Genomic DNA, 22,841 nt, shown 5'->3' on the forward strand with positions numbered 1-22,841 from the left:
GTAATTTAGGAGAGGAAGGAAAACAATTTAACTGTAATGGATGTCAGTGTAAAAAATAATTTTATTCCAAGTAAGTTTTGAGTATTTCTATTGGTCCATTCTTCATGAAATTTTCCCACAATGTGGACAGCCGCTGTGTTCAAATAATGTAGTATACGGAAAAGCCACAATAATGATGATAAATGTTCTACTTTGGACAGCAACGATATATAGGTAGATAATCTAAAACAAATACAGGTAAAACAAGTACAATACACTGACACAACATCAGATCAATTTAGAGCACACTATGGTCAAACGTTTGTGGACATATTACACTGCCCCCAAAACAACAGTCCTATGCCATTGGGCAATGTGATCTTTACTTTAGGCTCATGTGCAGCTACTCCAAAATATCTACCTTTTTTCTTTTTTTACTTTTTTTTTTTGTAGAGATATACCAACTATTCATCACCACAGTGAATAATTTGTGGGTTTTTGTTTTTCTACGATGGATCGCTTTACATCAAACAAATAAAACCCACTCTCTATAATTTTTTTATATCTTAATCATCATTAACTTATGGGTTTTTGGACATCTGTTTTTCTGTTTTTTTTTTTTTCACTGTGGACAATTCTGATTAATAATTTAATGGTCAAACAAAACATTGCCAATCTATAAGTGGTCAGAGGTGAGCAGGTTGTGTCCCTCACCTCCACACAGCTGGTGGGCATCTCGGCAGGTTTGTTGTTGATGCTGAATCTGTACCATCCTGGTTGAAGTGAGTGGTCACAGATCAGGTCCTGAATGGCTGTGTTCTGAAGTTCTGTGGAGTCAAAATCTACACTTCTGTAAGGGTTCCTCAATGTTCTGTGTCCTCCGGGATAACACTCTGGAGCTGTATGATACACAGAATGTTTAAACACACTGTAATTATAGAAATATTAATAAATAAATAAATAATAATAATAATAATAATAATACATTTATTACATTACATTACTTTTCAAAAAGACAGACGTTTACAAGTTAGATTTAATATGAACAATATAACAATAGATAGACAACATAACAAAAAAAACATGTAAACAAATATTTATGTGGGCAATTATTTAAGGGGTTTAATTTAATTTTTGAGTTTAACGAGGAAGTTAACATTTAAATGAAGTTTAAATGTAGAATCATGGATGACCCCCAGGTTATGAACTGCACTGGAAGGAGACACAACAACATTTCCAATAGAAAGTGTGAGTGAATTGATTCTTTTAGGAGAAGCCTTTGAACCAATAAGAATTACTTCAGCTTTATTGCTGTTTAAACTTTTATAAGTTTTTTTCAGATATTAATAAGATATTATTCAGCCAATATCTACTTTCTGAGAGACACAATATTAATTTATGAAAAGATTGGTTAATAATAGACTAATAGTCCTTACATTAATTTGGGTGTTGTCCATGTAACTGTGAAAATCCATATTAAATCTATGGATGATTTTGCAGTGGGGGAGAATGTAAATTATAAACAGCAAGAGTCCAAGTACAGAGCCTTGAGGGACACTGAGGGTGACAGTTGATGTGAAGGAGATATAAACAGCAAGAACATGGTTCTGGTCAGATAGGTAGGAACTGAACCAGTCAAGAGCAGTGCCTTTGTAGATGTTTACTAAGATTCATTCTGTCATTATCCATAAACACTGTAACCAGGTGCCTACCAAGAATCACTGGGTGCTGGTAAGGAACACACTCTGTATTTGCACACACTCTGAATGGGGTGCCAGTCCATCACAGGGCACCATAATCACACACACTCACACCCTTTGAAAAGCTAACGTGTTTTTGAACTGTGGGAGGGACCCGGAGAACCCGGAAGAAAACCATGCACATCAAAGGAGAACACACCAAACCCTTTACAGACAGTAACTCAAGTCAGGGCTTGAACCCACCACCCCAGGACCCTGGAGCTGTTTGACAGCCGCCCAAATATTATTATAATACCGTCATTTCATTGTTACATTTTTATGTCTTATAGTCTTAAACGTCTAATAGGAAATCAATATAAATCGAGGTAGGAAAACAAAACAATGGAGGTCTCTGGGGAAAAAAATACTTGAAAATCATAGCATCTGGGCCCTTAAATGTATTTATATTCATTATACAAAAGGTAGAGGCTGAGCAGTGACCTCATATCACCTGGGACACTACCCCACACGTTACACACTTTAATATTCATGGAAAGTTTTTTTTTAAATGGACCTTCCGGCAAAGACGCAGGTCAGCGATCACAGGGGGCGAAAAAAGAGAAATGAAGGAGGAAAAAATAAAATGAGAGAAAAAGGTCAGAAATTGTGCCATGAGAAAGACTCAGAAAAGTCTGTCAGTTTTATGATAAAACATGCCAGGGTTAAATATAGAGGGTAAAAATATCACACACAGAGGTCAGCGAGTCCGAACACTTCTCAGGCCTTAGGGCTCGTCCCAATCACTGAAATAGTTCAGACACTTTCAGAGCTAAAACCTTTCCTATATAACCTTTCCCGTGTTTTATAAAATTATTTTTCTTTTTTTATTTGTTTGTTTTTAACTTCTATATATCTTTGTCCTTGTGCTCTTCATTCCTCTTCTATCTGATCTGGATCAGGTGTTGCTCTGTTGATCTCTTATAAAGGGTAGGTCTCTCTCTGTGAAGGCTGAGAAGGAGTTATAGGTGGATTTTCTATGGGCACAGAAGCTGGATCCCACTGTCACTCAGCAGATGAAAGCTGTCATGGAAGAGAGGGAGGCAACTGGGTGGTGGTGTGATGTGAGAGAGAGGGGGATTTATAGAGTGTGGATTATGTAGGAGTTTTGTGGGTGGTCTTTCTAACAACTTTAGTTATTTCATAAATCCATGTACTGACCCATGAATTTTAGATGCTTTATACACTCTCCTTTCACTGTCACTGAGGTAGTACCCTTAAGAGTATATTTTTAGTACCTATGGTTTGGGAACATAAATGTATATTCTATATCAATTGTAGATTTTAATAGTTGCATAGATTTCAGACACCTCATTTCAACTCCAGGATTTTCTCATTTTGATGTTCTGTTTTAAAAAAATTCTGCTATGAAAATGTACAAATATTCACCTCTCCTTCTGCAGAAGTTAATGTAACTTTAGGTAAACACAACTGCACTCCAACAAGCATGGGTGTATAGTGTGAGTAGCTTTATTGTAAAAATATTTTAAATCATTTCCCAAAAAAGTGATTTATACGTTTACACTCTAAAAATTGAAAGTGAAATTATCTTAAATCTAACTAAACAATCTAATGCTTCTCATTATGAGAATGTTGTATATTATGAGGCTGGCACGATGGCGCAGCAGTCACACAGCTCCAGGGGCCTGGAGGTTGTGGGTTCGTTTCCCTCTCTGGGTGAAAGTCTGTGAGGAGTTGATGTGTTCTCCCCATGTTGGTAGGTGGATTGGTGACTCAAAAAAGAGTGTGTGAGTGTGTGTTACCCTGTGAAGGACTGGCGCCCCCTCCAGGGTGTATTCCCGCCTTGCGCCCAATGATTCCATGTAGGCTCTGGACCCACCGCGACCCTGAATTGGAAAAGTGGTCATAGATAAAGAATGAATGAATGAGACTTTTCACTTATTCACTTATATTACTAGACTGGTTTCAACTTGCTTTAAATTATTTTATCCAGTAAAATTGTTTTACTACATTGGTTGAGTATTTGATTTATTTTTATATACAACTGATCATTTCATTTTTATTTAGCAATCTGCCAGAGGAACAAAGACACTGGTTATATCTCATTATGCATGTGTATGTTTTCTTCCATATATCCATATGATCTTCCTTGCCATCATTTTCCGCTGGCACACTTATGCGCTAATTTGAAACGACAACAAATAACAAGAATATATAAAGTAAATTACATAGAATTACTTATATATTATATTAGATATATTCACCTCACTTCTCAGGGTTTATCTTCACAAGAGACATTTTCCATTAATTTGATAAGTCACATTTCAGTACTAATCCACTGAATCTGATAGAATGAAAAAGTGTGCCAAAAAGTATGGCAAAAATTGCCAGCAGTATTAATGAAAGCAAAAAAGACTGAGCATTGAAGAAAAACACTGATGACTCTTTTAATCCCAGTCTCTGTGTCTCTGGTTCTCAACATGCTGTGAATAAACTCCCTCTGCATTTAGCCAGAAGCCACTGGGGTCAAAGGCCAGACAAATAGCCTTGTTCTCGGCCACAGAACAAAGGACAGGGCTCAAAAGAGGCCATAAAACACTCAAACTGAGCATTTAACATGTTTACTGAAGAGAAGGGGGACCTACACAGAAGCATTCCAACACATGGAGGGTTTACAGCTGAAGTAACTAAACAATGTGTTAGGATCATATTGAGCTGTTTCTCTCTCTCTCTCTCTCTCTCTCTCTCTCTCTCTCTCTCTCTCTCTCTCTCTCTCTCGCTCTCTCTCTCTCGCTCTCTCTCTCTCTCTCGCTCTCTCACACACACATACAATTTTCATACGTTGTGGAGCTCTTGAGTCCATTCATTTTGTTGAGGCCCCACAATTTATTCATAGTATTACAAGCCTAACTTAAAACTTACCCCAATGTTAAAACCAAAAAGAAGATAATCCACATACCTGTATTACAGCTGTTCATCTCTAAAATGCATGTGCACACACACACACACACACACACACACCAATAAAGACACTTGCAATCTCACACACACACCAATGCACTTGCAAACTCACACCTTCCTGTATATTTAGAATTCAGGTATTATACTTAAAGGAGCAATCAGTATTTTTTCCAGTGCCAAAAGCAGTCATTGTACTGACACTTAGAAGTGTATTTGGTAGACCCATTCTATGGAGAATAAACTACAATGTAAATGGTTTTTTGTCTCACATGAGACAAACTCACACTTAAAATAATAAAGAATCAATATTCATAAATATTGTTTGCTACTATCAGTGGTGACTCATTACTCCTTTAAATTGTAAAACAATTGTATGTTGTATAGCAAAGTGGATAACACTGCTCCCCTCTGTACAGTAGACAAGTGTTCAATTTGCAGTTAGGGCAGAAACTATACAACATAAGGATGTTATAACATTTCTCCCAGCGTAGTTCGTGTCCAGTTCAGTCCGGGTCCCATGGGATTACATCACAGTTTTTAACCTGTCTTATAATGCATTTTAAAGTGATTCTTAGTGATTCTTGGTCATAAAAGACTAAACAATAAACAACACCTCAAGAGTGTTGTTGTTAATCTGCTAGAATATGAGCAAAATAATCAGTCAATGACATGGCTAAGTATTTCTACTTTAAAACTACATTGTTAAGAGTGGGGCTTGGCTGTAAACTACCTAGACATTGTGGTTATAAGATCTACGGTGTAATTTTTTTCCCCTTACAACATATTTATTCTTTCAAATAAATCATTACGCCTGTCTGTGGTGTGTGTGTGTGTGTGTGTGTGTGTGTGTGTGTGTGTTAGGTAAAAACACATCTTCAGGATTAGAGAGTGGAGGCCAGTGAGGTGTTGTAAAATGTGTTTGGACAGGACGCCTCTGGGCCCTATGAAGGAGTGATTAAAGAGAAGGAGGGAGAAACAGCACTAATCTCTCTCTCCATCTCACTCCTTTAATCCCCCACTGTGTTTAAAAATGCATCAGTAGAGGGGTAAAGAGAAAGAGAATGAGAGAGAGAGAGAGAAAGAGAGAAACCGAGAGAAACAGGGAAAGAAGCGATTGTCTCACCTAAAGCCCCTCAGGTTTACATCTTTATCAATATAGGCCACTGATTTTATCTGACGTTAACACACCAGTGTATTTCAATCATTTTAACCCCTTCAGACTCAGCTGTCTTAGAACCGAATCTATGATTTATAACTCCACACTAAAGACAGGCCTGTGTAGTTTAGCTTATAGTTAAGATTCAGCTTCAAAACAGCTTTTAAATCTGCCAAGAAATTACATGTTTCATAATTTTGCCAAGGCTGTTTAAATTGTGTTGTATATAACATACAATGTTTGAATATTACTTGTTAGTATTTTTTACAAAAAAAAATCTATGTATATTTACAATTATCAGCTGTTGCAGTGATTTACTGCAATCTGTCACAAAGGTTAATATGTTAATTTGCCTAAAACAAATAATGTCTTTTTTTAAAATCATAGTTTAACATTTGTACAAATGTTTTTGATGCAAGCACTGTATGTGGGGTTATGGGGGTATTTGGGGTTGTGTGATTAAGGAGGTCACTCTTAAGTCTGATAAATAAAGTGCAGCTTTAATGCATCTCAGACTGAAGGATTCTAGTTCAACCCTGAGACACTACAAGGCCAGAAAAACACTGATCCTCATCCTGACATCCTGCCCCCCACACACCCATCACACACACACACACAGTCACACACACTCACTCCCCCCACCTCCCTTGATTGAGGGTTGTAAGAATGTGTGTGTGACTCACACACACACACACACACACACACACAGCTGTAAAACCCTTTAATAAAGACTTCCGTCCCTTTGGTAAGATCAGCCGAGACCAAACAAACACAAACTCACACAGCAGTTACAAGCTTCTCATTCTCATAAAGACACAGTTCAGCCAAAAGCATCAAATTTCCCCCTTTATCCAAAATATATCTGAATTGTATTTCATTAGTTTTACACATAGGCACATTTTACACATAAGATTAATGTAGCTAACAGGCAGCTACATACACCAATGTATTAGCCTGCTAACAGCATGTAATAGCTTTCTCACACACTGGCAGCATCATTGTTCAAGGTTCCATTGGCCCATGGCTTTAATTAATTTATTCATTCATTAACTTATTTTTAATCAATATAAATGACTGAACTGTGCTAAAACCTGCCACCAATCCCCTATAAATTAGAAAATCCTGCTTTGGTGAAACCAGATTTCCTACATTTCTATTAAACTTCTATATGCGGAAACTCTGTTTATAATTGTATATGTCCTCTCAACATATGACAGAGCCAAAAAAGTAACAGTATGCTCATCCTACAATGTTGATAAATGTAGCGTTTTAAACCAGCAAGCACAATTTCACATAAATGTATTGTTACATTTTAGATAATGTGGATTTTTTTAAAATACCATTTGCCATTATAGAAACTGTACGAAACAGTGGGTTTAGAGGTGCATGATGATCTGTCTCTCCACAAAATGAGCCCCCTGACACCTGTGTGGAAGTATACCGTCCTGTTTCCTAATTCAACAATAACAAGGCAATATAGTTAACTGGCGTATATAATATGTTTTTGTTGCATTCCGTGGTATTCTCTGAGATCCAGAACTAATCATCCAAAATCAGTTCCTGACTTCAGACGAAGCCTGGGTTTGGGCTTTGGTTTTCAGGGAAACCCCGCCTACTGGGTTGTGATTGGCTTGTAATTCATAAGCAGTAGTATTCACCAGCAGTCTACCAGTGTGCATTTCATTAATAATAATAATAATAATGAATATTGATTGAAATCATGGAGCTGAATGCCATCAAATCCTCACAGCAATGTACTAAAATGCTGAGCCTTCCTAGGAGAGGATGTTACAGCAACAAAGAGAAACAAACTCATTTCAGACAAGCAAATAGACAAGCAAGTTTCCAAAAACTTTGGCTCTATAGTGAGCATGACCCCTGTGAGAGGGGTAAAGGTCAGGGGTGTTGTTTTATTCCTGCTAATCAGTCTGACCTCCACAGTGATGGCACCAGACACATCACAACATCATAATTAGAGCCCCCCGGGGGGCTTCCTGGGAGAAGCTAATGCTTTCTGAAAACATCTGGACAGGAGGGAGAGGGGGTAATGCTCCATTAGCTCTATGAGAACCTTACACATGCGTACACGCAAACACACACACACACACACACACACACACACACACACACACACACTCCAGCTGGTGTAGACGAAGCCTCACTCAGATTTCTCATACAGCTGCTCTGGGTTTGGGCTTTATTCCCTACCCATTTTCAGGCAAACCCCGCCTACTGGGCTGTGATTGGCTTGTAATTCATAAGCAGCAGTATTCGCAAGCAGTCTACCAGTATGCATTTATTTAATAATAATAATAATGGATATTGATTGTAAATATATATTAAGACAACTGATATTATGTTACATACTGCCAACATAAACAATAAACAACAATAAAGGAGGCAGAAAAAGCAAGAAAGACTACTAGCTGTTAGGTAGGTAATTGTCTGTGAGGATATTAATCTGTTCTCCCCGTGTCTATGTAGGTTTCCTCCCATAGTCCAAACACACCTGTTGACAGCTATGAGTGTGAGAGTGTGATGCCCTATTCAAGATGTGTTCCTGCCAACAATTCAAGGTAAGCTCTGGAAACACTGTGACCTGGAACTGACCCTGAAGAAGCAGTTACAGAAAATAAATGAATGAATGGACAAATACATAAATTAATAAATGAATATACCACAGAAGTCATGGTGTGTATGTTTCAGTTTCAGTGCTGATAAATGCTGGATATTAGAGGATATTACACAATACACTCACCCAGAGTTGGACTCTGTGAAATGAAACTCATGTTTTTTCTGTACATCTGCACTGCACTCATCACATTATTGGATTGTGAAATGGTCCACACAACTCTGGCCAGTCACCGCACAGAAGGCAGGACTCTATTGGCCAGTCATAAGTCTGGCCGGGCGTGGCTTTCCGGAAAACAGGTGGGGAAAAACTCACTGATTACAAACACGTTTGGCTCCAGTCACCAGTCAAAACAAGGCAAAGTTTTTTGGGAAACAGTTGGAATAGTAGAAACACGCCTAAACAGACCAATGTTGCTATAGCAACGAAAAAAAAACATGTACATGAACCCACAAGCCAAACTTTTTTTCAATCAAAACTCTCAAAACAAAGTGTTTGTGCAAAAGTTTGTGTACCCGAGCACTAGCAGAAAAAAGTGCCAGGGAATTATTTTAATGCACAATTACTGTTTAACTGCTCAATTTAACATGAAAAAAAAAAACAAGCAAAAAATGTCTGTGCAAATGTTTTTATGTCCAGTGTTTAAACTCCAGAAACGTCATTTAAAATAAACAACTCGACTTCAGAAAAGCTTCTAAACTCACCTGAGGTTGCGAGCAACTTTAGCGGCAGGAAACAGACGCAGAGTGAAAAAGTGCGCAAAAACATGTTCACGAGCGCTCAGAAACTCCAGCACGCGCTCTTCATCCGCTCATGTCACACATTGTAGTCAGCACCGGGTTTAAACACACACACACACACACGCACGCACGCACGCACACACACACACAGAGAGAGAGAGAGAGAGAGAGAGAGAGAGAGAGAGAGAGAGAGAGAGAGATGTTGAGCTGAACTCCACACTGAGTCCACACAGCGAGAGAGAGAGAGAGAGCTTATTTCGATCCTAACATTGTTTAGTTAAGTTTGTTGACTTCTGTGTACTTGCTGAAAAAACATTAGAAATCACCAATAGGTAAAGCAAAATATTTATAAACATATCTGAAAATTTTTGTAATATATACTTACTGAAAATATAAAAATTTAATATTCTGTATTAATTACGCTTGTAAATGAAACAAAACAATTTACATACTAAAAAAATGAAGCACAGATTTGAACAAAGTACAGAGAGTACAAAACTTGTCACTGGGGCTGTACCCCTCTTAGGTACAATGCAGTACCTTTCAGTGTACGTTATTTTATGTAGCCATATTTAATATACTAGAAACCTAAGCCCTAAGGGGCTAAATGTATCATTAAATTTTGGTACCATAGAGTACCCTTTCCAAAAGATACCAACATGAGCTTTATACGTACCATCCCAGTGACAAACCATTCTGGACCCTGTAGGGACTAAAGTGTACCAGAATTATTCACACAAATATTCATAGTGAATTTCTATGCTGTTTATTTAGTTGTAAACAAGCACAATGTAGCATCAGTTAAAAATGGAATGTCAATAGAAGTCTAAGAAATTGCAAATGTAAATGGAATTATTGAATTGGAATTTTGAACTCAAACTTGCACGTATGAAACGGAAGTTTAACTTAGGATTATATTGCCATTTTGCACATTACATTTTCATTTTCATTTTAATATGGATATGCTTCCATATTCAGCAGTGTACAAAACAATTAGTTCAAAGTAAAAAGGCAAAATGTCAAAAACATAGCAATTTTTAAATGAATAAAAATCTACCTGAAAAGGAAATAAGCACCTGACATTTTAAAATATATATCAGGTATGACTTTTTTGTATCTGTTTAAACCAATACATTTAATTAATAACAATATGTCAGTGGAAAGAAAAATATTGCTTGTGTTTTCAGTACACATTTTCTCTAAGAATGAAACTTGAAAATAGTGTGCTGGCAGCCATATACCACAGGTTACAATGTACATTTTCACGCACAGGCCAAAGTGTTGTATGAGTTTGGCAAAGGTAAACTTTCTATGGTTTAGTACAGGAGGTTGATCACTCGAGTCACACTCTGCCACTCCATGTTTAAAATGCATCTCTGGAGAAATGTCATTGTGTTTTCAGGTGTGCAGGGTATTCGATTTTGAAGGCATAACACATACAGCAGGTTGTGAAGAAGGCCTCACCTTCTGCAGTATGACAGCAAACCACAACTCAGCTTTCTCCACACTCTGGTGAAACTGGTGTTTCCTGAGGAAGCCAGTCCTGATCTTATACCTGAATTATTGGATATAATGTTGTAGGTTCAACCTACCAAGAAACATAAATAGAAATGGCATGACAGACTAAGACATAATATTGAATTTCCGTTGACTGTGTCTATTACAGCTGGTGTGGCAAGTTTACTGCCTCATGCTTAATGAGGGGGGGGTCAGAATTTTAGATCAAGCAAACAAGTTGAATCCCTGAAGTCAATGCCTATATATCATGAAAAAAAAAGCTTTAATCATTATCCCATACCTATTAAGTATCTATTTTAACTGGTGGCCCTCCTCAGGACTTAGGTGTGTTCTCACTGTGCCTACATGGGTTTCCTTTGCATGCACCTGGTGTCCTCCCACAGTCCAAAGACTCGTTGGCAGGTGGATTGGCGTGAGTGTGTGAGTGAATATGTGTGTGTGTGGTGCCCTGTCTAGGGTGTGTTTCCACCTTGTGCAGAGTGACTCCAGGTAGGACATAAATATGTAAATGTTTTGTACCCACAACAACGTTGAACTGGACAAGAGGTTAAAGACAATGAATGAATGGATGATTGAATGAAAGCACAGAAGCCACATTGATGCAATAATTGTTACATATTTATTTAAGTCAAATAACAACCTGCAAGCTTGGTTGAAGTCCTCTCTTATCTCAACATCAGTGTGGCGATGTGTGCTTTAGGGAGTACAGCTGTAAATCCAATACAGACTTTTGTTAGAATATAGACTCCATCAACCTCATCAGACATCTGTAAAAACCAAGCAGAAAACACACAATAGATTAAAGCTTCATTATAATATTCCAATAAAATATATTCATAGACAATAGTGTAGTGCAAATAAGCTAGAATAAGGAAACCATATTAGACATAAGAATATTAATAACGGTTTTGCAGTAATATACTAATATATGTGTGATCTAATATGCCAGTCATTATGATCTGTACAAAGTGACACATTTCCTACCTTTTGCTTGAATGACATATGCAAGGTGTATTGAAAGATGAATAGTATTGAGTCAAAACACGTATGCTTTAATTAATAATCAGATCACTGCAATAAAATACATATTTACATTAGTGTTCCCCACAACATCCATATTTCACAGTTAAATCTTTGGGAACTTGAACCATGTTAGTTGGATACCTGTGTAGGAAAAAAATTGTCAGTCTAACAAAATACTGTATCATATGTAAATGTTTTGATGCACCTGATCAAATTATACGTATAGTTGATTTTCTAAGTACAAGTAATAATAGAGTACAATACATCAATACGCACAATTTCAGACTAAAGTACCATTCATCTGATGATTTTCACATATTTTGAATAACACAAATGTGGCCTGTGCAAATGATGATTTTGTATGATTTTACTTTCCAGACCAGCTATTCTTCTGATATTTGGCTTACATTTGCATTGTTAGCAAGGTGGCTTACATTTAACCGCAACCCAGACCTATTGCTGAATTGTTAACTATTATACTCCTCTACTCTACTTGTCTTCACTGAAAAGCTAATGTACTTAACATATTTAAATAATTGTACTTTACCAGAATGAGTAAAACTAACGCTATATTAAGATCAGAGGCGATTGCTCTAAGACTGCAAGGGAAGCTCAGCTTCCCCTAAAATGTCAAAAAATAAATGATCAAATATATACTGATGTGTATACATGTCATTGAATAAATATGCACTACAACGCGCTCAACTTTTGTTCAGAATCAGCTTCTTATCACTGGTAAAGACGCAGCTTTCCTCTCAATCATTCCCATAGGTTCATAGTGCTTTAATAATCCAAAGACTTTGCCGTTTTTGTGTAAATTTAAACAAAAGCTGTGCAGATGTAATTTAGTCATCAGAAAGTCAGTAACAGTGAGATGTGTATTCGTGTGGTTATAGGGACAGACAACCTGACTTTCTGTTTGTTAAAAATATAGTAGAAACCAAAAGGCTGGGTCACAGAAACATTCTACAAACATAAAGAAGAGACTATGATAAATATTAGCTCAACAACTTTCAACACACTGAGTAAAACACTGAGCTGCACAGCGGTGGATGGAGGACCTACAGGAATGAAGCGGCTTTAGTGCAACCCAATGCAGCCCTCAACTCTCTGACACCTTGAACACTTCAACCCTCACGCCTTCTGCTCACCTTTCAACAACGTCATAAAATTTAACACTTTAATGAAGGATTTAGGGCTTATGGCAAGAAATGGGACAGTAGAAAGCCTGCAGACAGCAAAATCCCAGACACTTCTGCTTATTTAGAAACCCTGCCCGACGCATTTTTAGGTCCCAAAAAGGGCACTTGTCCAGAAAGAAGAATTTAACAAATTTCTAATGTTTTTAACTCCTCATTACTCCATCAATTCTTGTTCAAACTGAAATTTTTTACACCAACTCGATCCCCTGACTGTCCTTGTCGCTACGATATGTTTGGTTCATATTTATTCGGAAAAGATTTCAAGCTATGGGAGTTTGTTTGAAGGGTCCCCCTCCCCGCCTTCTGTCAGCTGTGTTCCATGAGCATGCGTGTGAGAGAGAGAGAAAGGGAGGGGGAGGTCAGGACTTGACCTGTTGTTCTCAGGGCCACAGCAAAACAACCTCCTGTAGGCGGGACTGTGACTCCATTGGCTACCGCAGTAATGATGGACAGCTACCTCTGGCTGCTAATTGGCTAAATTAAGGTGATGACCAATGAGAAGTGCCTTTTCTGTTTAGGAGCCGTGGTATCTGCCCTGTCTCCAGCTGAAGGAGAGTATTTGCCTGTCTGAAACAAATCAGCCGTTTTAACTGTCCAATCTCAAATATACTGAAAACAACACGTCCCGTATCAGTCCAATATGTGACACAGCTTTTAGTGTCTAAATACGGAATGATGTTAAAGTGATTTATTTGTCAACCCTTGTCTGCAGTGTCAAAACTTGAGATGTTTTTAAATGATGTTCCTTTTAATATTCCATTAATTTTTCTCAGTATGGAGTTATGTTGACCCCCCTTAAGAGGACTCAAACATTTCCATTTGTTAAAAAATGAAAAAAACCTTTCTCCAAATAATTCTGATTTACTATGGTGGTCTAATTCAATATAATATAATGACATACTGAGACATAATCAATGTAAGATTAATTTAAATAAATGAATTTAAAATTAGTTTATTTTTATCATTATCACATTTAAGTGAAGTCAAAAATCCAAACATTTTAGGGGTCTCTGTATGTTCCCCCTGCAAAATACACAAACAGGTTTATTAAAGGCTAAGCACCAGCTATATGAAAGTGTCAAACAAATAAATACAGTGGAATTTGAGTTCCTAACTTGTGTTTATTGATAGTCAGAAAACATGTTATTTCTCACTAATTCAAGGAATAAGGTTTAAAAGACCGTTGGTCCCCCCAACGTTGTTCGGAAACTAATAGGAGTCTTGCATGTGACGTAGATGGTGGACAACAACTCTAGAAGTTGCACTTAATTTAATGCAAAATGACGAAAAGGTGTGTTGTTTTTGGCTGCAATAATTCAATGAACAGTGGGACATCTGTGCACAAATGGCCCAAAGATCCCAAAAAATCCAGAAAATTGACTAAATTTGTCAACTTTAAACCGGCACTTTGGAAACGACCATCCGCTCACTCCGTTATCTGTAGCTCATTAAGTAAGCTATTTTCATTTTAATTCATACTTATATATGTCAGTAACTAAAATAATGTGAAATATTCATGAAGGTCCATTAAGTGGTGCTTAGCCTTTAAGTATTTTTTCTTATTTATCAGTTCATGTAAAGAATTGTTCCAGTCTACCCAAGCCATTCAGGGCAGCTAAAACACAAAGCTTTTTTTTACTTTATACTGCAGATTTTGACTTACAAGTAATCCGTGTGTAAGGGGTGTCTGTGGCTTTTTATTACTTCTTTATTCATGACTAAATTACTCTTTTGTGATAAGTTTGCACTGTACAGCAGAAGTTTAAAGAGCAATGCAATGACATTACTTAGCAAGAATATAATCAGGTAGCTCTTTGTGTTCTTTTTTTTTTTTGTGTTTTTCTGAAGTAAGAAAGTGGAAGTGGAAAACTTTTTCTTTCTACTATTTTTCCTTAGTCATTTTAAAGTATAATTGCTTATATCCCCGTAATCCAGAAAGTCTGCTCATTAACTCCTGTATAATAAGGGGCAGCCTTGGCCTAGGGGTTAGAGGACCAGGCTTGTTACAGGAAGGTTGCTGGTTCAATCCCTGGGACCAGCAGGAACATCCCTGGCTGAAGTGGCTTTGACAAAGGCACTGAATGCGTGCCAGGGATGGTTATACAAATAGTTGCACATTATTTATAGGTATATGTTGAATCAAATTTGGCTCAGTGAAAGATCTGAATATCTATACTGTCACTAATATTTTTTCATAACTTTCCTGACAAGGTATATTTTGACCAAAAAAAAAAAAAAAAAAAAAAATATATATATATATATATATATATATATATATATATCCATCTCTGTAACCTTGGCAGCAGTATGCAAACTGTACTGTGGGAAAAATGTTCTCCTTACAGCAGTTTTTTTGTGCATTTGTTATGAAATTTCAGTTTGGAAAAGTTAGGAAAAATAAAAGATAAAGTAAATAAAATAGAAAAAGTAATAGATTATCTTAAATATATTATTGAATTAAATATAAGACAAAAAAATGTTCATATTGTTGAACACAATCAATGGATCCACATCTTTCAATGGTGTGCCTTAATCTCAAACATTGATGTAAAACAGGTGACTCTTTCCTAATATGTGTCTAAAGAATACCACACATATACTCCTTTAGATTATTTATATAAAAGAACGTTCATGTAACTTTCACATGGATCGTTTCAGACTAACATTAGGAGAACTTTTATTAAGGTCAAGTAACGTTTATAGAACATTGACGTCACTGTAAGAATGTTTGCTTCTAACATTAGGATAACCTTTGCATAATATTAGCCAAAGTTGTGGAACGTTCCCTGTTAGCTGGGTACACAGCTTTCACCAGTGTTAAATCAACACCATTAGTGTAAAAATGTAACACTAATAGTGTTGATTTAACACTGGTGAATTTGCTGTGTAATTGGTCCCAAAATAAATGACTTGTTTTGAACGCATTTCAAACGTCCAGCGATTGGTCCCAAACTGACTTGTTTAACATAGGTCCACTGACGTTATTTATTGGTCCCAAAATAACTTAAAATGCATATTGGAAGAACTCCATTGACGTTATTAACAGGCCCTGGATTAACTGACTTGTTTAAAACGCATTATTGACATCCACTGATGTAATTTTTTTGGCCCGAATTAACTGACTTGTTTAAAATATATTTTGAGTGTCCAGTGATTGGGCGTAAGGAGCTGGACGACTTTGACCAGAGCTAAACAGTGATGATCTTTATGTTTTGGTCAGAGCATATTCAAAACTGCTAGTCTTTTGGTGTGTTTTTGATATGTGATTGGTTATTTACCATAAGTGTTCTAAAGAAAATCAACCAAAGATTCACAAACAGGGTCATGGGTGCTATATAGTAACATTGATGGCAATCACAGTTTGGACTTATGTCAAAGTTTCTCAAATCTTTACGGTCAGTTATCCAATTCACTTTTTGTTGTTTTAATCTTGTGGTTAATTGTTATTAATTAAATGTGCACTATCTGACATTTTAACACCAGAGGTCACACTACAGCACCAGCATCTCAGATCAACAAGGTGTTCTAGTTCAGCCACGCCCTGATTTTGAGCCATGCCTCCCCCTCTGGTTGTGTAATTAGCTTCTCAGTGCAAAAGCAGAAAAGCAAACTGAGTTAAATGCAGCTCATAATATTTAAAATAAATTAATAATACTGGTAACAGATAATGTTATTATGCAAGTCGCTCATGAACATAAAACTGAATATAATAATAATAATAATAATAATAATAATAATAATAATAATACAAAAAAAAAGTCGGCACATGGTGTAACAGGTAGTGTCGCTTTCACACAGCTCCTGGGTCCTGGGGTTGTGGGTTTGAGCCCAAGTGACTGTCTGAAAGGAGTTTGGTGTGTTCTCACCGTGTCTGCGTGGGTTTCCTCTGGGTGCTCCATTTAGCTCCCATGGTCCAAAAAACACAACTTGGTAGGTGGTTTAGCTACTCAAAAGTGTCCATAGGTGTGAACGTGTGAGTGAGTGTGACCCTGCAAAGGACTGGTGCCCCCTCCAGAGTGTGTTTTTGCTTGCGCCCAGTGATTCTGGGTAGGCTCATGACACACCACAACCCTGAACTGGAAAAGCAGATTCATTCTGAGATATATATATATCTCAGAAACAGTTAATTCTCTTGATACCTAAACAGAGGCTTGATAGTATTTAAAGTGTTTTATTTATATTTATGTAGCCTATTTTTTAAATGCAAATTACCTAAACACCATTGTTTTCAGGACTCCCAGGGGTTCAGCTCTAAGGGCTTTTAAAATCCCCTGATACTGAAGTAGACTTTGGCCTTCTCTTTGTGAAAATGATTTCCTAATTAAAACAACAAAATTGCAATAATTAAAAGGAAGCTAAAGGTCACATTCTGGGCTTCTAGGCTAATCTCACTCCTTTATTGTAAAGAAGCTTTGAACAAATGTGACTCACTATTGCATTATAAAGTCATCATTAAAGTGCTTGAAGCTATTTAGAATAATTACTGTTCACCATTGAAAGAACCAACCGTATCACTATATATGCTCAATGATTTCTGGTCACTTGCTAATCCAGCATTCCTCCATAATAAAGGGTATGTATCACAAGTTTGTTCCTCTTTGGGACAATGACCATATCTACTATCCAGGGAAGGCTTTACAGTAGATATTAGAACACTCATGTGCGTTCTGGATCAGAAAAACAACTCCATCTCATCCCAAAGATACTGGATAGAGCTCCAATCACTCCAGAGAACACAGTTCCACTGCTCCACAGACCAGACATTAAACCCTTCTGGCAGACTTTCTTTCTGTCTGTAACTTTCTCTCTTTCACTTTCCTTCTCTCACTGGAAATCTATTTCTCTCCAGACTTTATCTCCATCTGACATTGTTTTCACAGTTTCTCTCTCTCTCTCTCTCTCTCTCTCTCTCTCTCTCTCTCTCTCTCTCTCTCTCTCTCTCTCTCTCTCTCTCTCTCTCTCTCTCTCTTCCTGGACTCTCAACATGTTCATATGGAGCAGTTATCCTGTAGATCCTGCTCTAATGCCCTGTGTGTTTATCTGGGGTCTGAGTAGTCTGGTCAGTGTCAGATCTTTGGCCTAATGTCTGAACCTTTGATCCTCACACTCTGAAGAATTCATTTCAATGTTATTTTTATTTTCATCCGAAATTCCACATTATTATTCGTACACCATATAATACCTGAATATACTTAAAGCTACAAATTTTACCTTAGTTTAAGTGTGATGTAAATTTAGCCAAAGTTCAAAAACCTTTTAGAGGAAATGAGTGAATCTTTCTGCAGATGTAATTATTTGCTTTATACCCCTTATTCTCAACAGGATTCTCAACATTGGGCATAGAGTCTCAGGCTCAAGCTTAGCTGGTCCAGAGGATCCCCTTCTATTTTTTCCTCTGCTTCTATTAACTGTTAATCTGTAATCAAATGTAAGTTGAAAGTGTACAGTGTATCTTTGAGGCCTGCTGTCAACACCGCCATAGAGATGAGTGATATTATGTGGAATATCTGTTAACCATTAAATGTTTTACAACACATTACATTTACAACACAACAGGACGTGTATTGCCTAATGTCTTTGGACATAAAAATGTATAAATTATTTAAAGGTCCACACTCCAAAACATTTGGCATGAGTGTGGAACTGAGGTCGTAATGTCAAAGCCTTTGGCCTGGACAATATTCCCTTAGCACTAAGGAACTAGCAAGGGTGTTAGCAGAGAGGCTTCTCTGCTAAACCTGAGCTTTAGCCAGAAGACGCTTGAGGAAATCTTAGTAAATCTGAATAAATCTCAGAAGCAGAACAGGGTAAACAGGTTTTGTTTCTGGTTTGGCTGGCGAGGTCAGAGGTTCAGCAGAAGTCCCTGACCCTCATGAGGATCGCTAACCTTCTGCTAGCTTTGCTAAACTCTGTGTGCACTCAAAATCTGGATCTGAATTTCCTTTATAACATAGTATTCTAAGATAAAGCTAGCAGTATAAAAATGAATTCAACGATTTGGTGCACTCATTCTATAATCTCCATAGAAAAGCCTTTGCTGCCTAAAGCACACTCATCTGAGCTTAATGTCATAATGCTTGTTGCGAAGTGTATTCCAGAGAAAATCAAGCGCCCCAGCATTGTGCATTGGACTGTGGAGCTGTAGAAATGTAATATCTGCAGTGATGGGCCTACATACAATAGCTTTGGTATAATTTGGAATCCAGAACAATCTTCCAATATCCGTACCTGGCTTGCTGAATACCATCAAACCCTCACAGCAATGTTCCTACATATAGCGTAAAGCATTTCCAGATGAGTTGATTCTGTTAGTGCAGCAATAGGGGGCAAACTCTCTACAAATCTCCTTCTGTTCAGAAGGAATGCTGGATGATAAAGCCATAGGAGACTCCACAGTGTGTTTTCTCACATTCTCTTGAGTTCTCAGAGTCCTTAGAAGTGAGACAGTGCTTGTCTGACATTCACTGTTTGAGAGATGCAATATCCCAGCATCCTCAGCACAAACCTCCAATAATCAATAGAGAAAAAGACCAATTAACCACTGCTCAAACTGTGCAGACCTCAGCAGGAACCAATAAAAGGCGGAAATAATGTCTAATTATTCACACACATTCAACATCACTAAGTTAATTGAGGAAGAGGTATATCTGCATTTATATAAAATTGTCAAAATTATAGTTAAAAATGTTAGAGGTGACAACATTAGAAACCATTAAAGAGGGATTCAATTCCAATTGATAAACTGGAACTCCAGTTGTTGTCTTTAACTTTATATTATTATTATTATTATTATTATTATTATTATTATTATTATTATTATTATTATTATGTGATTGATTATTTAAACTAATTCAGAGTGGTTTGGTTCTACACAGAAACTGAGCCAACATTGCTGACATTGGCAGTGGTAGTGAATAGAACCAGACATCGTCCTCTATAAGCCCCTCAGAGAAAATTATGAATATATGTTGGTAAAAAAAGCACACTGCTGATGCTTGACTAGTTCATGCCACCTCCAAATGTACATAGCTCTATTCTCCCTATTATAATGAGCATCACTGATTTTGAAGCTGTAATTTTAATGTAAATTACTACCTAGTGTTCCTTTAAGATATATTCAATTATTTAACTAATAAAATGATCCCACTCCTAAGTTTATAGTGAAAAGTTGAAATTTAAAGTGTATTAAAACTTGAAGGTGGGTAACTGAAAATCTGCACACTCTCCTTCACTTTCTCTCTCTCTCAAAAAGGTTAAAACCTTTTCCTGGATAAGGTCAGCACACCTCAGTGCAACATTTCACAAATGAGACGCAGCTGTTGACAGCTGGAATTAAGTCAAAAATAAGCAGAAAACTAAGAGATTAAAGGGTTTTGTGTGTGTCAGTGATGTCGCTCTCTCTGTTCTGAACATTGATATTTTTAGGTTTTATTTTTATGTTTTATCATTGAGTTACAGGTTTGATCATCACTTCAGACATTTCTTTATTGTGACAATGCCCACAACACACACATGACTTTTTCAGATGTCTCTTCTAGGTAGTGTAATCAGATACTTAAAGGTGCACACATTGTGAACCTAAGTGAAAACATGAATATAAAAGGGAAATTCTGTAGCTGCATCACATGACCCATCAGTTCATGGTGCCCAATGCCAAAAGTCCACAAGAACAGTGTAAAGCCTGCTAGCAGTTTGTGAAGCAATGAAGCTGTGTCCAATCCATCTAATACACCCAGAACCATCCAGTACATTTGGGATGAATTCGAATGGTGTTTGTGATCCAGAAACAAACCTCCAATCACTACCGTACCCAATTAAAGTGTATGTGGCTTAATGCCATCTAACCCTAACAGCAATATTCCATCATTAAGTGTAAATTTTCCCAGAAACGCTCTACCCATCCCAGACATATAAAGAGTGTTACTGCAGCAAAGGGGAAAACTTCATTAATAACCATCACTTAAGAAAAAACCTTTCAGGGGTTATCTATCTATGTGTGTATCTCTATGGGAAAGTCTTTAATGAGATTTTAAATGTCTGTTCCATGCTGCTAAATGAGGAAAACCCACTGACTCATCAGGACAATGGGCTCTGTGTGTGTGTCTCTGTGTCTGTGTATCCTAGCCAAGAGCAACTCTGTGGGACAGAAAAGATACACACACACATACACATACACCCTTCACAAGCTTTGATCTCATACTCTGCAGGATGTCCCGATAGGTCCTCCAGATGTTTTTCACTCTTCCAGTGTGATATTCTCCAGCTGTGGCCAAAAGCACAGGAAATCATACTGGTGGTCAGTCAGAGAAAACCAGACAAAGACAAACAGCCCTACCAGCAGACTCTCTGAGGTGGGGCTAAATGATGTTCATAATTCAAGTTAATCCAAGGCAGGTCATGAGTCATTGAGAATCGAGTATGAATTGAGTCACAAGTCAGTGCAAATTGTGTTTGAATCGAGTCACCGGGGATCAAGTTCCAGTCGAGTCTGGGTCACTACAATGTAAATCTTAGTTGAGCCCCTGTCAGGGTGGATTTACAAGTCAGTGGGAATCAAGTCTGGGTTTAGTCAATATTCACTCAGAAAGTCTGAGTCAAGTCAATAGTAATTGGGTACAGAGTGTGAATTAAGTCACAAGACACAGTGGGAGGAAAGCCTAAATTGAATCCAAATTCAATAATAATAATAATAATAATAATAATAATAATAAAATAGAGCTTTTCAAGAACTCAAAGACGCTATATTGTCACTGTCCAAAGAAAAACATGTATCTAGATTGAAGAATAAAACCTATTTACATTTTTTTTCATTCTGCTGTAAAGTTACTGTTTTGGAGAAATGTCTATCACAATGCATTAAAGACAGACAAGAAGACATGAAGCCCCAAAACACAGTATCACAGACAGAAACATGACAAGACTTGGCAGAGGGCTGATTTTTTAATAAGAATACTAAAACGTTTGAAATATTTAGGCTGTGTCCAAAATGGCTCCCTATTTAGATTTCAGGACAATATTAGTGCATCACCATTTTTCTCTGTGTGTCCAAAACCAAGTCAAATTCAAACATGTCATTGGGGGCACTCCAATCTCCCACAATGTGCTCGTAATTTATAAATACAGAAGTATGCTACAGGGACTGAACGTGGACCAGAATACATTGCAAATTTCTTTGTTTCTAAGCAATGGTGACACTGTCTGAATTCACTTGTGTTTCTATTAGTGCTGGGTGATAAAACAATATTGATTTGTTTCGTGATTAAGTTTTGCTCTATAATGATGATAAGCTTTGGGTAATAGAGCTCAATAAACCTTCATTTCTATTCTCTCTATTAGCACAGCCAGCTGCACGCTATCAGGTGCGTAGACATAGATATTATACTTTTTTGTGGTAAGAAAATTTTATTGTTCTAGTTAAATCTTTCCTTGTGAAATTTAGTAATGTGCATACTATATGCATATATATACATTTAAATATTGTATAGTAATGAACATTTGGTGTATTCAGCCTACATTTTTGTCACAGTGTGTCAAAATGTTCATTCATTCATTCATTATCTGTAACCGCTTATTGAATTCAGGGTTGCGGTGGGTCCAGAGCCTACTTGGAATCATTGGGCACAAGGCAGGAATACACCCTGGAGGGGGCGCCAGTCCTTCACAGGGCAACACAGACACACACTCTACGGACACTTTTGAGTCGCCAATCCACCTACCAATGTGTTTTTGGACTGTGAGAGGAAACCGGAGCACACCCACGTGGACACGGGGAGAACACACCAACTCCTCACAGACAGTCACCTGGAGCAGGAATCGAACCCACAACCTCCAGGTCCCTGGAGCTGTGTGACTGCGACACTACCTGCTGCGCCACCGTGCCACTCATGTGTCAAAATGTTAATATTGTGATAAATATTGAGATTGATCAATAGA

General features: G+C 37.3%; 1 protein-coding gene across 1 annotated transcript in view; it reads right to left on the bottom strand.

The window, feature by feature from the left end:
* Positions 1-9,193, bottom strand: part of si:ch211-246m6.5 (von Willebrand factor D and EGF domain-containing protein) — a 59,862-nt gene extending 50,669 nt beyond the window's left edge. The window contains exons 1-2 of the mRNA XM_066656490.1: positions 9,130-9,193; positions 694-878 (exon numbers count right to left, since the gene is read on the bottom strand). Coding sequence (XP_066512587.1) covers positions 694-878; positions 9,130-9,193 — 249 coding nt within the window. The remainder of the gene's footprint in view (positions 1-693; positions 879-9,129) is intronic.
* Positions 9,194-22,841: the final 13,648 nt, after the last annotated feature.

The sequence above is a fragment of the Hoplias malabaricus genome, chromosome Y, assembly GCF_029633855.1.
Source record: "Hoplias malabaricus isolate fHopMal1 chromosome Y, fHopMal1.hap1, whole genome shotgun sequence".
Lineage (NCBI taxonomy): Eukaryota > Metazoa > Chordata > Actinopteri > Characiformes > Erythrinidae > Hoplias > Hoplias malabaricus.